Below are 18,784 nucleotides of genomic sequence, written 5' to 3' on the forward strand. Positions count from 1 at the left end.
ACATCACTTACGGGGTTTAATAAACACCCCCCAAAAAAATCGGCTCGCCGCTTCGCGGCTCGTGGACGATGCTCCGCATCGTCATTATTTTGGTCAAACCCCCCCCTTAGCAAAAAGCTAGATCCGCCCCTGCTCATTCGAAAGAAAAGAGAGGTTCATTCTAACAAAACTAATACCGGTAACCCCTGAACGTTTTGCTAAAAAAATGCAAATGAATACACCTTTTTTTTACACAGATCGATGGGTACTTTGAAAACATGAGCCTATCCAACTCCTACGCCTGTTTCTGCTACCTGAATTTAATCTCTGAATTACCTATAATGACGCCCAGTACATGTATTAGTAGAGGGCCATTCAATAGGCCTGTATCTGATCATAATAAAGCTCATCAAATCGATCCACATAATTTGTATATATACAGGGTAAAAAAAAATAGTTCAAACAGTCAGGTTTAAACTGATTTGCTAGATGTTTCAATATCTATTTTTGATAATTTTTCATTCTTTAATTATAATTATCATTTTTTTATAGTCAGACATAACAGCTGCGACGACCTGTGATATGTTTTGTGAATTTATTTTCACGGTATATATTATACCGCCTCCAATGTTACTTGGTTTCATCGCAGTGTTGCAGATACGAGATCGATGAGATCGATCCGGTATAGCGCCATCTTGTGTTCAATGAAGGCTATTTATTTTTTCGGTTGATGATGACATGACAGCCAAGCTAGCTATATCAATCAGCTGTTCAAGAATAAAGCTGAGCGAAAGAGGACAAGTGCACAGCTATTTTTCAGAGCTTCTGATTATCAACATTGCATTGGTTTTAGCCTGTCAAAATGTGGCGTTCATCTACGGTTAAAATGGTGTTAGCTGGAGGAGTGGTTGCTGCTAGTGCTGTAGCTGTAGCAGCTTACATGTCGAGGAGTAAAACAAAAAAGGCTGTCATTAACTACATGGTATGTGTATCACCCTGAACTTAAAACTAAACGCTCAGCTCATCTCAGCGCAGCGACTTGTAAACATGGCATTGACCGGAGCCTGGCCTGGCCGCTGGCTGGCTTAGCTGTGTTGCGTCCTTGTATTTGTAGGCTATGTGCACGGAGGCCACTCACGCCGCGACTTGTTTTGTTAACAAAAAAATAATAATTTTACTGACTATAAACATAAACATGATAAACGTTGATTTATTTTTTAACAAAAACATGATCACGATCATGATGTGAATTTTACCTGTCCTTACCCATGTTGCCCGATGGCCTTCCCTTGGGCCTGGCTTTATTTTTACCTCTACCTTTACCGCAAATACTGGAAGAATGCTGAGACAGCAGTCGAGCTTCCAGGTCTATCTTCTTGGTGACTTGGTCTAAATTCTACTTGGTCTAAAACTCCTTGGAGCTCTGACGCCATCCAGAGCTCGTAGTCGTACAGGGAAACGATTCAAACAGCAGGTTGGGTCACCTTTTTCGAAATGTAAAGAGGTAGTAATTACAATTTTGACCTAGATCTAGATCTACAATGTTTTTCAACTCTGGGCATCGTTCCAACCACTTGAAATTATAATTTGAAAAAGTCTTTGATGGGAAAAAGGGGGATTCTTTGTCCTAACCCAATGATTCATCCATGTTGTATCGTCGATTCAATATGGTGAGGAGAAATTACGCATGCGCGGTAACGGCGCAGCAAATTTAATGAATATTATTGCTATAGAGCGCCGTTTACTCAAAATTGCTGAATATGCATGAATGGAAGAAAAAGAGCCCTTCTCAACCTCGTGCATATTCAACAGTTCGAGCAAACGGCGCTCTATATCAAGAATATTGATATTGCCGCGCCGCTACCGCGCATGCATACTTTCTCTTCGCCATGTTGAATCGACGATACAACATGGATGAATCGTTGTTATTAAAAGTTATATCAATCAGATATGATTATTTACGTCTGGGGACCGAACTTTTAGTTTATGTCACCATCTGAAGGACGAAAAAAGATTCATACTATAGCTTGTCACCTTGTGGGCTTGGCCTAACGTCATAAACCTTTGATATACATGTACATGTAAGTTAACCCAAATTTGTGTAGATACATGTAACTTGCTGGTGGTTTATGTTAGATCTTTTCATAAAAATATTAATTAGCCTGATCGTTATTAAACAATTGAATTGATAAACAACAAATTTACAAGTGACATGATTGAAATAGAAACTTAGTTTGATCAGTGTTGATCAACATACATTGTATGTATTGATATTTCTCACATTCTACCCAAATTTGTCGAAGTCTGTTATAATCAAATTTACAGCAAAATATTGATAAAACTCTAGACTAAAACTGATTGAAAGGTTAGAAAACTATTCAATGAATCGTTTCAGTTTCAGAATATTACAGTCTGAAAAGACAAAGTCAGACCATATTATACACAAACAAAAGAGGTCAAAATAATGAGTCCATATGAGTGTTTATTCATTAAATGCAAATCAATTGCTTGAAAGTCAAGGCTGAATAAAGATCTGAAAAATAGAGTTGCAGCTACAGTATGCTGTACATGTATGCACCTTTGAATTTGCAGATTGCAGCATGTATGATAGATATCAATAATTATTAAAATTCAGAAGAAACGTAATAACAAAAATATTGCCATGGGCTTGGATTGCTTCGAGGAATAAAAAAATCTATCATTATTCTGTGTGAGATGTAATTGATCATCTGAAATCAGTGTGAAATTCACATATACATGTAAGATGTAGAATCAAACTTTATAAGTGTGTACATGTAGCTGTCATTATTACCTCAATGGGGTTCTAGGTTAGATTTAAGGTTGGTGGAGTTACATATAATGTTGAGTCCAGAGTTCACCGTAGGAATTTGGTAAATGTGTTTGAAATTTACCTTGGAGCAATTGTCATAATAATAATAATAATATTTAATTTTTATAAAGCACTTTATACAAATGTCTCTAAGCGCTTTACAGGGATTATTCTTGTGTACAATATAATGGCAGAATCCACATACCACAAAGTGTTAGATTGAACCAATCACCTCCCCCCCCCAAAAAAAAAAAAAAATAATAATAATAATAATAATAATAATAATAATAATAAATAAATAAATAAAAATAAATAAACAAATAAATAAATAAATAAAATAAAATGTTTTGCTAAAATGTTTAAAATTTACCTCCAAAATACTTTCATGGCGTGCTATAGGTCAACAGATAAGGAGTATAAAGAAATTAAGGATATTATAAAACCCCTGCCTCGCATTGAACCCGTCAACCGTCTCGGGTTCCGTGCGTGCAGTTTTCTATGGGAATGTGAACGCATGCATTAACGAGTCTACTCGATTGGACATTTTAAGGTTCGCTGGGAGTGTATTTAAATTGCAATGCACTGTATCTCTTTGTAGAAGTAATATTTGAAGCTTATATTTTAAATACAGTACTACGGAACTAATTATATCAAGAGCAAAACGTGTGAACATTGATGATTGGTACACTGAAGGCCATACCCCCACTATAAGCCCCTGAACATTTAAAAGTACATGTGATCGGGGTTCATAACCATTGTTTAAAGCTGCTAATTTTAAATCAAACTTCCTCTTTAGTATATCCTGTCTTTGTATGATCACTTAAATACAAGCATGTGTAGGTCAAGGAAAGGGTAACATGTTCCTTTTGACCTCAAGGTGATAAAGGTCATTGATTTCGAACAATGCAACATTGGTTGGGGTACAGGGGGGCTGCTTCTCAAAACAGTGGGCATCCCATTGAAATAGAATAAAAACACGTTTCTATGGGATGTCCATTGCAAGGATTTGGACTTATGACAGTTTTGAAAAACTAGCCCCAACTTACTAAGAATAAATAACATTGTAGGGTTTATAAGAATATAAAAATGAAAGAATGGCACAAGTTTTTTTGTTTTAAAGCTTATACAGACTGCGTTATATCCTTGTATACAGTCAACTACTTTTATATAGATTATCAACTGATACAATCATATGTACAATTGTACATTTGTCTTTGTTAGTAGAAAACATTGTTCTGGTTAAGAAAGAGCAGAAATGTATGGGGCAGGATTACCCTTCCCTTTTTATCATTTAATTTCTTTTACTTATGTTGCATTATATTATCATTTTGAAAAAGTAAATCCTAAATTTACATTCAAAAAACGAAATGGATCAAGTGTACAGTAGGCCTATCATATGAAAGTGCATGGTGTATTTAATAAGATTCCTACTTTTTACTTGCAGGATTGTGTATGTAATTCAAATCTAGTCATGGTATATCATTTGACATAACCACATCAAAAAGGGTTGTGCAATTCAAGTTTGAGCGTTGATATCTCTCTTGTTACTATACTATTACTATTGTCATACTTGAATTTGGATTTCACTGTTGACAACTTGACAATAACAATACATTTTGCAACATTTCACTTTTGACTTGGCCCCATATTCATGTGTACTGCACATTCCATAATAAAATCATCATCAAAAATAGGGCGTCATTGTAAACGGTGTACTGCACATTCTGTGTTAAATCGTCATTACAAGTAGGGCGTAAAGGGAAATAAACAGGCTTTCAATGATACCAACAGCCTTTTCACACACAGCTAAAATTCATCATTTCCAGAGATGATTAGAATCACTCAACAGTTTTAAACATGTTTATAGAAAATTTTCCCAGTGTGAACATCGTTTATACGATGTTGGGATAGATACGATGTCGCGATGCATACGCCCCTAAAAGCAGGCTGCCGATACGAAGTTTGTATCTAAAGAGCTTGACATTTTGTGTGTGAAAGGTTTTTCGTGTTTAAACGTGTTTAAACTGGATGGAGCGACCACTCTGTTTGATATGACCTGACCTTCAATGCGCAATGGCACTACTGCGCATTGTACGAGCAGTAGTTATTAGTTAATCACGAAACGATTAACGATCGCAACGAAATTTCTGTGTGTGAAAGGCTCGTGATTAGTTTAAACACGTTTCAAACACGTTTATACTAATCATGTTTATAGAATTTTAGCTGTGTGTGAAAAGGCTGTCAAATTTAAGTATGATAATATAGTAACAAATAACAATAGAGATATCAATGCTTAAACATGAGTTGCAGATTTTTTTTAAAAGGAGTTTATTGTTCCTGTTCCACTTGAGGGGAAGGAATTGAATGTCCTATATTTGGAACTGTATCGCGCAATATCCAGTATTTGTTTATGTTTGCACATTTTTCATTGCATCATACCTGTAGCAGCATGAGTGCTACTATACTTGATTAGCATTAAACCTGGAATTCCCCACAATATCATCTGCTATGTTTATGATAAATCTCAGTGTAGATTGAAAAGAATTATAGATGTTTATAAATATGCAGCAAAGCTTTGTTTGTTTTTTGTTCTTTTTTGGTGTATTGCAATGTGTTAAAAATCACACTGGTCCTGCACTGACGTTGCCAATAAAAGGTTTATTATCTGGAAAAAAATATGTGTACAACATCTTGTTTTTCTTTTTTTTTTACTTCCATGCAGCACACATGTTTAAGGGCGCGTTCATGCTTGATTTTGACGGCCAGAATCAGGCAACTGTTGCGCGTTTAGTTTAAAACACGGTTGCGTTCATGCTCACTTTTGTAGAATCACCGAAAAACGGCGATCATGATCGCCGATCGTAAACTCACAAAAAGATGCGTTTACAATTTGTAAACGTGTTTAAATGGGGTCAACGCACTGACCTCTAGTGGGTCTACGTAGCATGCGCACACAGGTTTGCGAATCCAGCTGAAGGCCACCCAAGGAGAATTGCCTGGAGAAGTGAGCATGAACAGTGCACCGTGGAACTGCGATTATGATGAGCGTTTACGATGAGCGTTACAAATCGCTCATTCTGCCTTCAAAATCAAGCATGACGCGCCCTTAGTCCAATTATGGAAATCAAAATATTTTGATATTGTTTATTTACTTTACAAAATGTAGCCTGTGGCATAGCTGCAAATGTAAGTCACTTTATGTACATACATTTACATACATTTTCCAATTATTATGTAATTTTTGTAAGGGGGAAAAACAATGATGATGAATAAAGTACTATATAGTAGGCAAAAGTGAAGGATAAGAGTTTGAAATGTCTGTATTTTAAAGAAGATGGGAGGAAACAAAGTAAAGATTTTATAATGAGAAAGAGACTGTTGCAGAGAGAGAGAGAGAGAGAGAGCCAAATCTGGAAAATGAGGGGGGAGGAGAGAGAGGGGATAAAAGATATTGAATGTTCTTTTGGGCTATATCCTTTATCCGTTCCATTTAGGTTGAAAAGAAATGATCACTTGTCATCTTTAGACCTTACATTTGGTATATCTTGCATATGATCACTTTATGTAGTAGATACATGTGCTCAGTATAAATCTAGGCATTTACAGTGGGGCAATGACGTCTTTGGGTGGGAGAGGGGGGGGGGGGGTGCATAAAGTGAGGGTAGGGAGTTGGGAAAGGGTTTTATGATTTTTGATCTTCTTTTCATTTTCTCTTTTCACTCTCTTACCTCTTTCCCTTTTTCTGCCAATCTGGGGACATCAATTATATACCCTTTCCTCTACTAATCCATACCACCCCTCCCCTTCTCCTTTCCCCTTCCCCCTCCCCTTCCACTTCCCCTCCCCTTTTCTTTCCCCTCCCATTCCCCTTTCCCCTCTCCCCTTTCCCCTCTTCCCTCCCTTCCCCCTCTCCTCTCCCTTTCTCCTCTCCCCTCCCTTTCTCCTCTCCCCTCCCTTTCTCCTCTCCCCTCCCTTTCTCCTCTCCCCCCTTCCCCCTCTCCCCTCCCTTTCCCCTCTCCCCATTCCCCTTCCCCTCTCCTTTCAATCCCCTCTCCGCTTCCCTTTCATCTCCTCTCTACCAATCCATACCACCCCTCCCCTTCTCCTTTCCCCTTCTCCTTTCCCCTCTTCCCTCCATTTCCCCTCTCCTCTCCCTTTCTCCTCTCCCCTCTCTTTCTCCTCTCCCCTCCCCTCCCCATTCCCCTTTCCCCTCTCCCCTTTCCCCTCTCTCCCCTCCCTTTCCCCTCTCCCCATTCCCCTCTCCCCTCCCTTTCCCCTCTCCCCATTCCCCTTCCCCTCTCCTTTCAATCCCCTCTCCGCTTCCCTTTCATCTCCTCTCTCTTTCCCCATTATCCTCCCTCTCCCCCTCCCCCCCCCCCCCCCCTCTCCCCTCCCTTTCCCCTCTCCTCTCCCTTTCTCCTCTCCCCTCCCCTCCCCATTCCCCCTTCCCCTCTCCCCTTTCCCCTCTCCCCTCCCTTTCCCCTCTCCCCTCCCTTTCTCCTCTCCCCTCTTTTTTTCTCCTCTCCCCTCCCCTCCCCATTCCCCTTTCCCCTCTCCCCTTTCCCCTCTCCCCTCCCTTTCCCCTCTCCCCTCCCTTTCCCCTCTCCCCATTCCCCTTCCCCTCTCCTTTCAATCCCCTCTCCGCTTCCCTTTCATCTCCTCTCTCTTTCCCCATTATCCCCCCTCTCCCCCCTTCCCCCCTCTCCCCCTCTCCCCCTCTCTGTCACTACACTGTTTAAGACCCATCCTTCATTTTGTGTACAAGATACCCAAATATTGATTATTCATTGATCTTTTGTTTGTGTTTGTTTTAGATCAAAGAGTTCCAGATGAAGCATGTTCATATACGAGATCCTGAGAGAGTAGAAAGGATTGTCACAGAGCTCATCAAAGATGGGCATGGCAACCTACAGGTAGAGTTCATATCTTGATTCTTTGGACTTATCTTTAAATTGTACTACCTGTATGCCTTTGAGAATGTGCATGCATGTATCTAAGGGTTTAGTTTGAAATGTTGATTTTGAGGGGAAATCTATAGCTAATACGCTGTTGTCTTTAATAACAGAATGTATGTGGCAATAGAAAGGCATGGACATTAACCTACATATGTATGAAATGCTTGATAAAGTTTATTCATTTATTCAAAAGAAAAAGAAAACAATTAGATTCTATTCATTACAGTATTCCAGCTGTACACTTATGATTGTGTTAGGTGTTTTGTACCCTTTGAAGTTAATGTATCATGATTCATGTTTCCACCACCTGTGCATTTCTTGATTACAGTAGTCTTTTCAAATGAAGATACAAAGACTATTCATGAAGCACCTTCACTTTTGGATGATAATAGATAATTCTAAAATGCACATATATGTAAGTGGGACCTCTCCTAGTCTCCTTGCTTGAAGCTATACTGTACTAGAAGCACTATCGCAAACCCCCACACCCCTCCCCCCGCCCCCCCCCCCCCCCCCCCCAAGGGCCATCTCAGGTCAGCTGTAGCAGTATGGTCTCTTAACTCACTGCTTCCCGAGCTGCGCTGTTGGTTTCTCGCATCACGTCCTCTGTCTGTGAAGTGGGAATTAGGTATTGGGTAATGCATGTACTGTTGGCAAGTTGGCCATGAGATAGCCAACAATAATTATGTTAGGGCAGAAAGTTAATCACCTCAGTATCACTTTAAAAGATCTGTGGATATGTGGTCCATGGGGTCATTCTGGACAGTGTAAATATGTACTTTGTCTGATTGTCTTTCATTGTTCAGGTTGTGTCAGACTTTGACAGGACGATAACAAGGTTCATGTTTGAAGACAGGAAGGTACCCACATGCCATGGTAAGTAGAACTTGACCCCCATTGTTTGAACTGACCAATTAAGAAGTATAATTGGGGAGGAGGTGTGATTCTTGCTTTCATTTTAAAGAAAAATATGTTTACCATTGGTGTTACTTACGATAGAAATGTAGACAAAACATGGTATTGTGCCAAGAGTCAGAAGGGTGTTAACAGTGTTAAAGGTAATACAAAGTTTTGGTATAGGGTCATGAATTTGATTCAAATGAACATATTGGAAGCATACAGTGTACATGTATGCATCCTACAATATTCAGTGATCGTTGTCGCGGTTGAAATCGAGTCTAAAGTTATAAAATTGTAAATTATAAACTCCTTGTGTTGTATAGCTCCAACTCAAGGTCAAGATATTAATTAAGCTATAAAACTATGTTTCTTGACTAAAATTGACCGCCTACCATTGAAGGCCGTAGGCGCTATTTGAAATTTATCAAAATTTACCGGGAGCACTGGTAAATTTTTATATTCAATTTTTCTCGAAAGCAGAAGTGTTTTAGAGGCTAAATTTCTAGTGTCTAAAATACATCCACAGGTGATATCAAAATTGTAAAGAATCACTGTCCACCCAATTTTCAAAATTTCCCAAAACTTTGTATTACCTTTAAAGTACATGAGTAAACATCGCTCCGGCTCCCAGCAACCCATGACTACCAGGACAAGTTGAATATGATTCTGACATGTCTGCATTATTAACACAGCAGCAAGACTTACCGGTATATGGTTTAGTGAACATCACATTTTAGTATCTTATTGACAGATCAGGGACTACCCGTAGGGGCCGCTAGTGCCGGCAGATATCATTTTTCATGCTATTACATTGCCTTGCCATTCACTTTTTGCCACCCCGGTGATATCAATTTTTATTCAAAGGGGTAGCAGTATGATCATTAGGGCAGTCGAACATGACCCCCTTTTTGCAGATTTGCAAATATATGACCCTTTCTTGCTAAGTATCTTGCTCTTTAAATCAAGAAATACCCTCTAGAAAAATGGAACATTAATAGAAACATCTGCCCACATCCCTGAATATGACCCCTTTATTTTGCGAAACATCCCCAAGTAATTATCATGTGTACTGTACACTAAGCTGGTATGAACTGTACTGGCACCGGGTTTATAACACAGTAGTTTGTTGAGGTGGTGGTTAATCAAGTCATGTCTGAATAGGACTTATCTTCTTAGATCAGACTAATTGTTCTTCCTTGCATTATGTAATAGTCAACATTGGATGGATCATGTCAATTGAACTTCCTTTAGAAGCGTCACTTTAATTTGTGAAGATGCCACCTTTAGAGGGATTTCCTTTCATATATTTCTATCAGTGGTATCATAATTATAATTCTGTAATACATGGAGCTAATTGATGTTTTATTCACATCCAGAAACAGCCATTGAATGATTTGTTATGCCAGAGATGTTTATTTTTTAGTGCATGGTCTTTTTTGAATGCAGGTGTCTTAGATGATTGCCCAGCTCTGCCAGAAAGCTACAGGGACAAAGCAAACAAGCTACGAGCTAAATACTTACCTCTTGAGTTTTCCAATAATCTTTCTATTGATGAGAAATATAACCTCATGGTAGAATGGTAAGTAAGACCAATACACACAGATTACAGGGTGGAGGGGGAATCAATACCAGATACCAGATTGAAGTGTCTTATACCAAGAATGACAAATCTTGCATGACGTTTGGAGGGAAGGGTGTTCACCAATCTATAAATGGAAGAACAAAAAAGCATTGAAACTCTAAATTTGACTCTTGAAAGTTCATCTATGAAGATGTCTCATAAACTTGTTGAAACAGAAAGGGATCCATGACCTGGGGGGGGGGGGGGGGTGTTTCACAAAGATCCCAAGTCAAACTTAACTCTAAGTTGGACTTAAATATTATGGAGAGCCATTTGTAGCCTTAAAATAAAATATATTGAGAAGTGAAAATTCAAGTATTTTAGGTGTTTTTATGAATTCCACACCAAGAACATGAGATCTCCTTGATAATAGACAATATGAATGATTTGAATCAAGATTTTATGCCTTTTAAAATAGCTTTTACAAAATATTTTCATAGATGCTAACGGCTTTCCATAATTTTTAAGTCCAACTTAGAGATAAGTTCATCTTAGGATCTTTGTGAAACACCCCCTAGAATGTGATTGTGATATGTGTTTATCTTTTCTCTTGTTAGGTGGACAAGTGCACATAATCTGCTAGTGGATGCTGGCCTCAAGCGAGCAGACCTGAAAGAGATGATTGCCAAATCAGGCATGGTGCTAAGGGAAGGCAGCACAAAGCTCTTCAAGCAGCTTAATGACGCTGATGTACCTTGCCTTGTATTCTCTGCAGGAATAGGGGATGTCCTAGCCGAAGCCATCACTCAGTTCTCAAAGTTCTTTCCAAATATGCAGATTGTTTCAAATTTCATGGACTTTGATGAACAGGTAAGCAAAATTGGGAAGGACAGGAAGATATCTGGGGATGTTTCACAAAACTTGTCATCAGTGACAAATGACAGTTTTTGTTATAAGCTACTGAAATCCTTGCTTCTGATTGGTTATCAGCAGATTTGTCACCGATATTTGTCATTTGTCATTGAAAAAAGGCTTTGTGAAACAGGCCCCAGGAGCATGTTCTCGTTATCCAGCATCATTGCACTATGATGCCAATTATTCTGGATATCATAATCTGCTTGGGGTTATTGCTTTCCAAATTTATGTATGGTACTCACAGCACATTGAATAAAGTACATGCCAACTAAGAATGTAGTTATATTTTGACTCCTAGCTCATTCCGTAAAAAATGAGTGGCCTGAATCTACTCTTGATTACCCCGCCCCCTCCCCCTTCACCTCCTTTCATGTTCATTTTCACTTCATTTTGCCCTATTACAAACCCACATGTTCAGTAACGACTACTTCATACATAGGACTGTAATCCCAGCTAAGATTAAGTCTTGACAATACTCTATTGAGATCCTATCCACCAGCGGGTTACAATAGAACCAACCAAGGCCTAGAAAGAGCTAATGGACAAAAGACAATCACTTTCTATACAAAGCTGTATGTTATGTGGAGAAGGTAGTGGCACCGGAATGTAACACACAATAGAAATGTAACATTTCTGTTCAATAGTGCTTAATCTGCACCACACCCATGAATGGCAAAACACTGTTCATCATGGTTTTACCTGAAATAATTTATAAAAAATAAGAGGTGAAATACAAAAGTTGTCCTGACAGTCTCTACCCCGAGCTGAGGATGATGGTTCCCAGGACTAAAGTGCTCAACCCACTGCCCCCAAATCAAGGGAAACTGCAGTAGACTTGTTAGACACTTAGAATAGTGACCATAGGGTTTAACATGACCTGGCTTGATATTTTCACCAACTCTGAGACTGTGCATGTCCTAAAACATGATGATGGAGATGAAGCCAAGAATTGGCCAATCGTGATCGGACATCATATCAATCATAGGGGAGCCTCTCAGAAAAACCAATGATTGTTCTTGAGAACTTGAAAAGAAATGAACATATACTGCAAAAAGTGTTTATTCGTTGTAATTACTTTGCTTACACTATATTGAAGTTTAGGTTTAATTCTTACTTCATTTCCATTTCATTCTTAAAACAGATTCCAAACAACATGTTTTATCATTTAATCGTTAAAATATTATTATTGTAAGGTTCAATTGGCAAATGCTTTCTTGTCATAAATCATAACTTTTTTTTGCATATATGTCATTGCTTGAGTCTTGTGTACTCAGTTATTCATAATACTTGTACCTTGAGTTTAAGTCATGACAGATTTAAATCTCTAGGGCCTTCTAAATTTAGACTAAGTAATGTCTTGTAAGTCTGTTATGTTGCACATGCATAGTGGGAATTCCCAAACTATGTTGCAAGAGTTTGTTTGGGTACAAAGTACACTCTACAACATTTCATAACTCTAATTCAATGTCAAGCAACTTACGAAAGGGGATAAAATGGGATTCATGTTTCATTCCAATTCCCCCTGGTGTCAATAGAACTGATTTGTCCTATTATTATTAATTTGTCAGGACTTCTTCAAACAGCCAAATCCCTTTTCTGAATTTAGAAAATACTGTTTCATCAGTGAATTAAGTATCGATGTTCTGAATTGCATCGAAATTTTTTCGTTTTTACATGTACAATATAAGAAAAAGCAAGGACAGATTGTGTGTGTGTGTGCAGCACTCATTGAATCTTGTAAAGGTCAGCAAACTTTTTACTGGTTGATCTGTATTCATAAATAAGTATGTATCACAGATGTGTCATTGATACTTTCTTAAATAAGGGATCCTCTCCCAGCAAACAATATGTGCACTGTCAGATTTATTTGTAGAGGTGTAGTAATATACATGTAGTTGTTCATTTTTTTCATTTTCAATTCAAGGGTTGATCGGGGTTTGAATCCTATCCCAGGACTTATAACGTCATTTGGCAAGACAATCCACATTTGCCGCTCTCTACCCAGGTGTTCTGTAAATGGGCACCTGGCAATTGCTGGGGTAATGATAATTGCAGGGCCCTCAGAAAGAACAGCATTGATGCCAATGAGGCTTCCCTGGGCAAACAAAAATCATTGTTGTTGTCGCCGTTGTTTTAATACAGTCTAACCTGCTTTAGTGACCACCTCTCTACAAAGACCATCTGTCTACAACAAGCACATTTTTTTCCCCTTGAAAATAGTTTCTCATTGAAACATGTACTAAAGGAACCTGTCTGCAAAGACCACTTTTTGTGTTTCCCTTTGGCAGTTGCTGTAGACAGGTTTAACTGTCAATATAATAACATTCCATTATCCCACTATTCCCTTCATCTCCAGGACAACCTAGTAGGGTTCAAAGGTGAAATGATCCACACGTACAACAAGCATGAGGTCGCTGTCCATCATCCAGAATACTTTGAGCGTCACAAACACAGAACCAACGTCATCCTCCTAGGAGATACACTGGGTGATCTGACAATGGCAGACGGCATGCCACAGGCTAAGAATGTTCTTACCATTGGCTTCCTAAATGATCATGTGAGTAGCAAAGAGGTTTTTTAAAGGCCCACTGCACTACTTATAGCTATTGCGCCCTCTATATAACAAACAATGCCTAATCGGTGACCATTGGTCCCCCATGATCTTCTTTTTCTTATGTTAATTGAGAGCTCATTTGATGAGATAACCACTTGTCCAGCGACCTTGCAGGGTGGACTAATCCCTCCTGTACACTAATACAGATGGCCTTTAACTCTCATTATCTGTTTTAATAATAAAGAACCATGGAAAGGGAGACTGAACTTTGTTTAACTTAGTCCAATGATTGTCATATTATTTATTCCGTACATCTTGAATTAGTGCATTTCTGTAACAAAGTTTACATCACAAGAGTTTGTCTGCCAATTTGAGTACAAAATATAGTCATTGTATTGTTTGTTTTGCTCAGAATTATATTCTTCATAATTTATAGGAACAATATCACATCAATGTGGATGTAAAGTTAATATTAATGGTATTTGATGTGGTAATGACGTTTTGATGTAAGTTATTTTAGGATTAAGGGAGAAAAACTTAATCCAAATTGTGCAGCTAATTACAATAGGAGCAACTCATCTGGACTATTGAATCTAATCTATTATGTATTTAATAAGGTCAGTGTTACCTATGTATATATTTTCCTCTAATCCTGGATTTTTCTTTCTTCTCTTTTTTTCCTGCAGATTGATCAGAACCTTGAATCATACAAAGACAGCTTTGACATAGTTCTAATATCAGATGAAACAATGGACTTGCCCAATGCCATCCTCCAGAAAGTATTATAAGGATAATTATCCATGTCATTACCTATGACAGCACGTCTCGTGAGACTAGAAAGATGGAACACTCTTGTCTTCATCTACAGAAAGTAACTCCATTTCATCCTTACACACCTGCAGTCTCACTTTACCAGGGTCAGCCTAACTCAGTATCGCTTGGTGAAAAAAATTGTCTCAAGAGGTGAAGTGCAAGCTACGTACTGGACCTGTAAATAACCATAAATATCATGTCTTCTTGATTTTCCTCTTGATTTTTTTTTTTTTTTGGGGGGGGGGGCATCAGATTTTACACACTCCTATGAAATAATCTTCAGTTTGGGTGTTCTGAGAAATGTAACTAATGCAAAACTTTAACCAAGTGTTTGCAATCGATTCAGCTCTCTTGGATAACTCTGCAACAGTTTTCTGCCCAGTCTGGGTTGACCCTAGTACTGAGTTAGCCCAGATTGATTTTACCAACATGGTGCAGAAAGGATTATCACCTTTCCCCAAATCTTCAGCCACATGAAACATTTGAACCCATTGATGATGGTACTCCAGATTCTAGGTTAGGCTCTGTTGAAAAGTATGTGTTTACCAAAACTAAACAATGTTCAATGAATTTAGAAACAATGCTTTGTACTGCTTGTTTTTATAATTTCTACATGCAAATCAACAGGGCATTGAAATTGCGATTTTATTATTGGTATGTACACTAAATCAAGTTTTTACTGGGGATGTACTTGTGAATGCACCTCGTGTTCATTTTTATCATTTTTAGGAGATATTGACTTTCTTTCATAATTAATCATGAGATATAGAAATTCTTTATAGCTTGTGGATGTCGAGGATGGTAATTTGGGCTAGATTAATAGTTTATGCTGGAATATTATTGAAACATATCTGAATTCCCCATGGATACTAATTTATACCTAATTTAAGTGAACAAACATGACAGTGCTATCAAAGATGTAGAGGATATTTTCTTAAGTGTTCTGTTTGGAAATGATTGAAAACTGATTACAATGATTAAAAGCAATCATGGGAAGTGATATCCTTTATTGTCTTGCAACAAGAGTTAGCAGAAATGTAGAAAAGACCGGTGTTACCTTGATCTGTTTGCTAGTTTATGGGCTCATTAATCATTTTGAGTACACAAAGAGAGCAATCAAAAACATGAATAAATGAATGAATGAGTAGGGTTTCCCACTGCATTATATTTGTAAATATTCAATATTTTTATATGTGAGGAAAAGAAGTGTAAACGAAGTATAGATGCTTGTATAAAAGCAAATTGCATGTAGTGCTAGCTATATTTTAGTAGGAGTAGATACATCTTTCATACATTTTGCTGCTACTGAAAGTTTTATTTCTTATTTGTCATCAAAGTGCATGAAATGAATGAAAGTGTATGTTATAGTACCGGTAATCATAACTGTTTTTAGGTGATTTACTATTTTTTTTAATTTCCTTTTTTCATTTAGAAGATTTAGTTAGAAATTGCACTTTTAGTATTTTATCATATTTATTGGGATTGAGGATAATTTTTAAAGAAACAATTATTAATTTAAACCTGGTCCTCTTGCCTCTGTGTGCTTAATTATTTTTCTTGATTAAGATGGATACATGTGCCTTTGTAAATGTGTTTATTCAGACAAAAAGAAGGACAAAATCACTCAATTACAAATTCAATGTGTGTTGCTGTATTTTGATATCAGCTCCAGCAATATAGTTAAATTTAATCCTTGAGAGTAAATTTTTTATCAACTTTGGGGCACAGAAGGGGTTTGAACTCTTCACAGGTTGAAATACTGTTGGTGTTGATGTCAGAAGAGAAAAAATATTGTGTTTGATAACTTCGATAGCAATTATTGAATTCATAAAAAAAAATTGCTGCTGTTATTTGGATTTTTCATATTTTATTATACTCTCTCTGGAAAATGAGCTCCCATATACACAAAGGCCTACTTGCCACCTTATGAACCAGTAAATATATATTATTATTTTTTTTTTTTTTTTTTTTTTTCTTTTTTTTCTGGCAATACGTATTATAATTCTTATTTTTTATTTTTTCATTTTATTCTCTTTGCACAGAGTAGTATGCACATTATAAGGTGACAAGTCTTTTCAAGAGAAATATTATCTGCAACCAAAGATCTTGATTAAATGAGATATAATGTTATGATGTAGACAGTATGATTTTACAAATCGCATGCCATTCGTATCAGTATTTTTAATTTGTATAAGAACGGTTTGTGTGGTGTTTTGTTGTCGTGTTCCATATTTTTATGTGTTTAAATCTTCCTTTTCAACCATTATTGTTTTATTGTGGTCAAATATGACAGAATGTTGTCGATATGAAGTGGAAAGTTTTCAGGTTTTTCTCACATTTAAAACAGCTTCCCCCACCCCCCACCCCCCCTCCAATAAAAAAAACAACATTTTTTAGCATGTAGATATAAATAGAATAATATATTCGCACAAATAATGGCAAAGTCCATGTTGAAAGATAAGGATTAATTGCTGTTTTATATATTTTTTCATCATCAGATTCATGACCTTCTCTTAATGATATAGGTATGTAATATTAGTTTTCAAGTATAAGAATTATTTGCATTTGCATATGTTGTTAACCACTTTTAGATTATGAACATAAATCAATAATAGTTAAATACGCAATTCAGTTGTATATTTGCTTAGAATATTACAAGAATTATGCATCTTGAGTAAGTATAAACAACTATAAAAGATTTATTTCAAGTGCTATTTATGGCACAAGGTAGCAAAAACTGACACTTCTTTACCCTATGTGCAATTGAGGGAGAGTTTCAATGAAAATATGTATTGCTGATTGTGTGCTGCAAACATTTCCTGGAAATTACCATGCCCTATTTAACATATTAAGTACTTTAGCTTCCGAAATTCTTTTTTCTTTCTGTATTATTAAATGGTATAAGTATGATGTCATAGTTTGGCAAGTACATGAGTCGATTTGGAATAGTTAAAGTGTACCTATCATCCCCCCCCCCCCAAAAAAAAAAATGAATACAAAATTGTCTATAGCTAGAACGTATCAAAATCAACCTGAAAAGAAAAAAAATTCACCTGAATTTCTAAGGACTATTGGTTAAAGAAAAAATAACTTAAAACCGCACACACACACAAAAACCCAATTTAGACTCGGGTTCCGGCCTTGCAGGCCCTCTTCTTTGTGGTCAAGTCAAGTAGTATATATGCAAGTTGCTTTTATGTTACTTGAGAGTGTATTTGAACTTTCAAAATACAAGAGTAATATTTGAAGTTCGTATTTTGAATATCTTTCTACGACCTAAAACTACTATCATATAAAATAAAGTATTTTTGATATGATGATTGGTATTGGAATCTCATTTTTTAAGATAGAAAAATATATCTTTTCCAATACCTTCCTATTCTCATAGATTGTTGTTTGTAAAGCTGTAACTTCAATGTATCTTCAGCTATCATAATCATGAAAAAAAGATAGAGAGCACCTCTGCCATTTTTTTTAACGGTCTCGTACCAATCGTGACATGGGTATCTAAGAAGTGTTTGCAGGTGCAACTTTTTTAATATTGTGTGTACTTATAAATAGCCTTATGACCCTTGATTCAATCATCAAATTATATTGACAATGTTTTATTTCCACAATCTTCTAATGCTATGCAAAGCTGTTTATAAGTTCCACTACTGTACAGTTACATAGTCATTGATGTGTTTGTAAACATGTATATGTCATTCTCTACATTTTGTATATTTATCTTAATATATAGATAAATTTGGGTCAGAATAAACTTGTTTCACTTCTTTATGCAATGTTTTGATTGCTAAATGTGTTTCTTTGTGTCACAGAATGTACTCTATACTCATACAGAGCTGCCAACTAGTACGGATTTCCCGTAATTGGTACGGAAATTAACGACCATTACGGAATGTTGTCTCAAATTACGGATTTTAAAAAAAAAATTAAAAAAAATCGTAGCGAGTGCTGTGAATAGGAGCCATTTTTCATGATAAACTGTGTTGTGATGACCTGAAATTCAATACTTAACATCTTTGTGTGAGTAAAATCACCAAAAATTTCAGATAATCATGCGTCCGTGCAGTGTTGGCGTGTCGTTTTTTTAGATTCATAGCGCCGCATAAGAAATTACTGATTTATACCCCAAATTACTGATTTTGAGCCTTGTGATTACTGATTTTCTGTTCTGGAGGTTGGCAGCTCTGCTCATACAGCATGTTTGAATACAGTCTTGGCTAGCTTAGTCAAAATACAGTAGTTTTTAACTAGTTTTAAAATAGTGAAAAAAC

The 18,784-nt window shown here is 36.9% G+C and overlaps 1 protein-coding gene across 1 annotated transcript; it reads left to right on the forward strand.

Annotated features, from left to right (window-relative positions):
- The first annotated feature begins 705 nt into the window (after positions 1 to 705).
- On the forward strand, positions 706 to 18,289 carry LOC576495 (cytosolic 5'-nucleotidase 3). Its single transcript, XM_776797.4, has 7 exons — positions 706 to 961; positions 7,624 to 7,722; positions 8,571 to 8,640; positions 10,111 to 10,243; positions 10,843 to 11,095; positions 13,497 to 13,697; positions 14,381 to 18,289. The coding sequence occupies exons 1-7, from the start codon at positions 842 to 844 to the stop codon at positions 14,480 to 14,482; spliced, it is 978 nt and encodes a 325-aa protein (XP_781890.2). The 5' UTR covers positions 706 to 841; the 3' UTR covers positions 14,483 to 18,289.
- The last annotated feature ends 495 nt before the right edge of the window (positions 18,290 to 18,784 follow it).

The sequence above is a fragment of the Strongylocentrotus purpuratus genome, unplaced genomic scaffold, assembly GCF_000002235.5.
Source record: "Strongylocentrotus purpuratus isolate Spur 01 unplaced genomic scaffold, Spur_5.0 spur5_scaffold_7, whole genome shotgun sequence".
Lineage (NCBI taxonomy): Eukaryota > Metazoa > Echinodermata > Echinoidea > Camarodonta > Strongylocentrotidae > Strongylocentrotus > Strongylocentrotus purpuratus.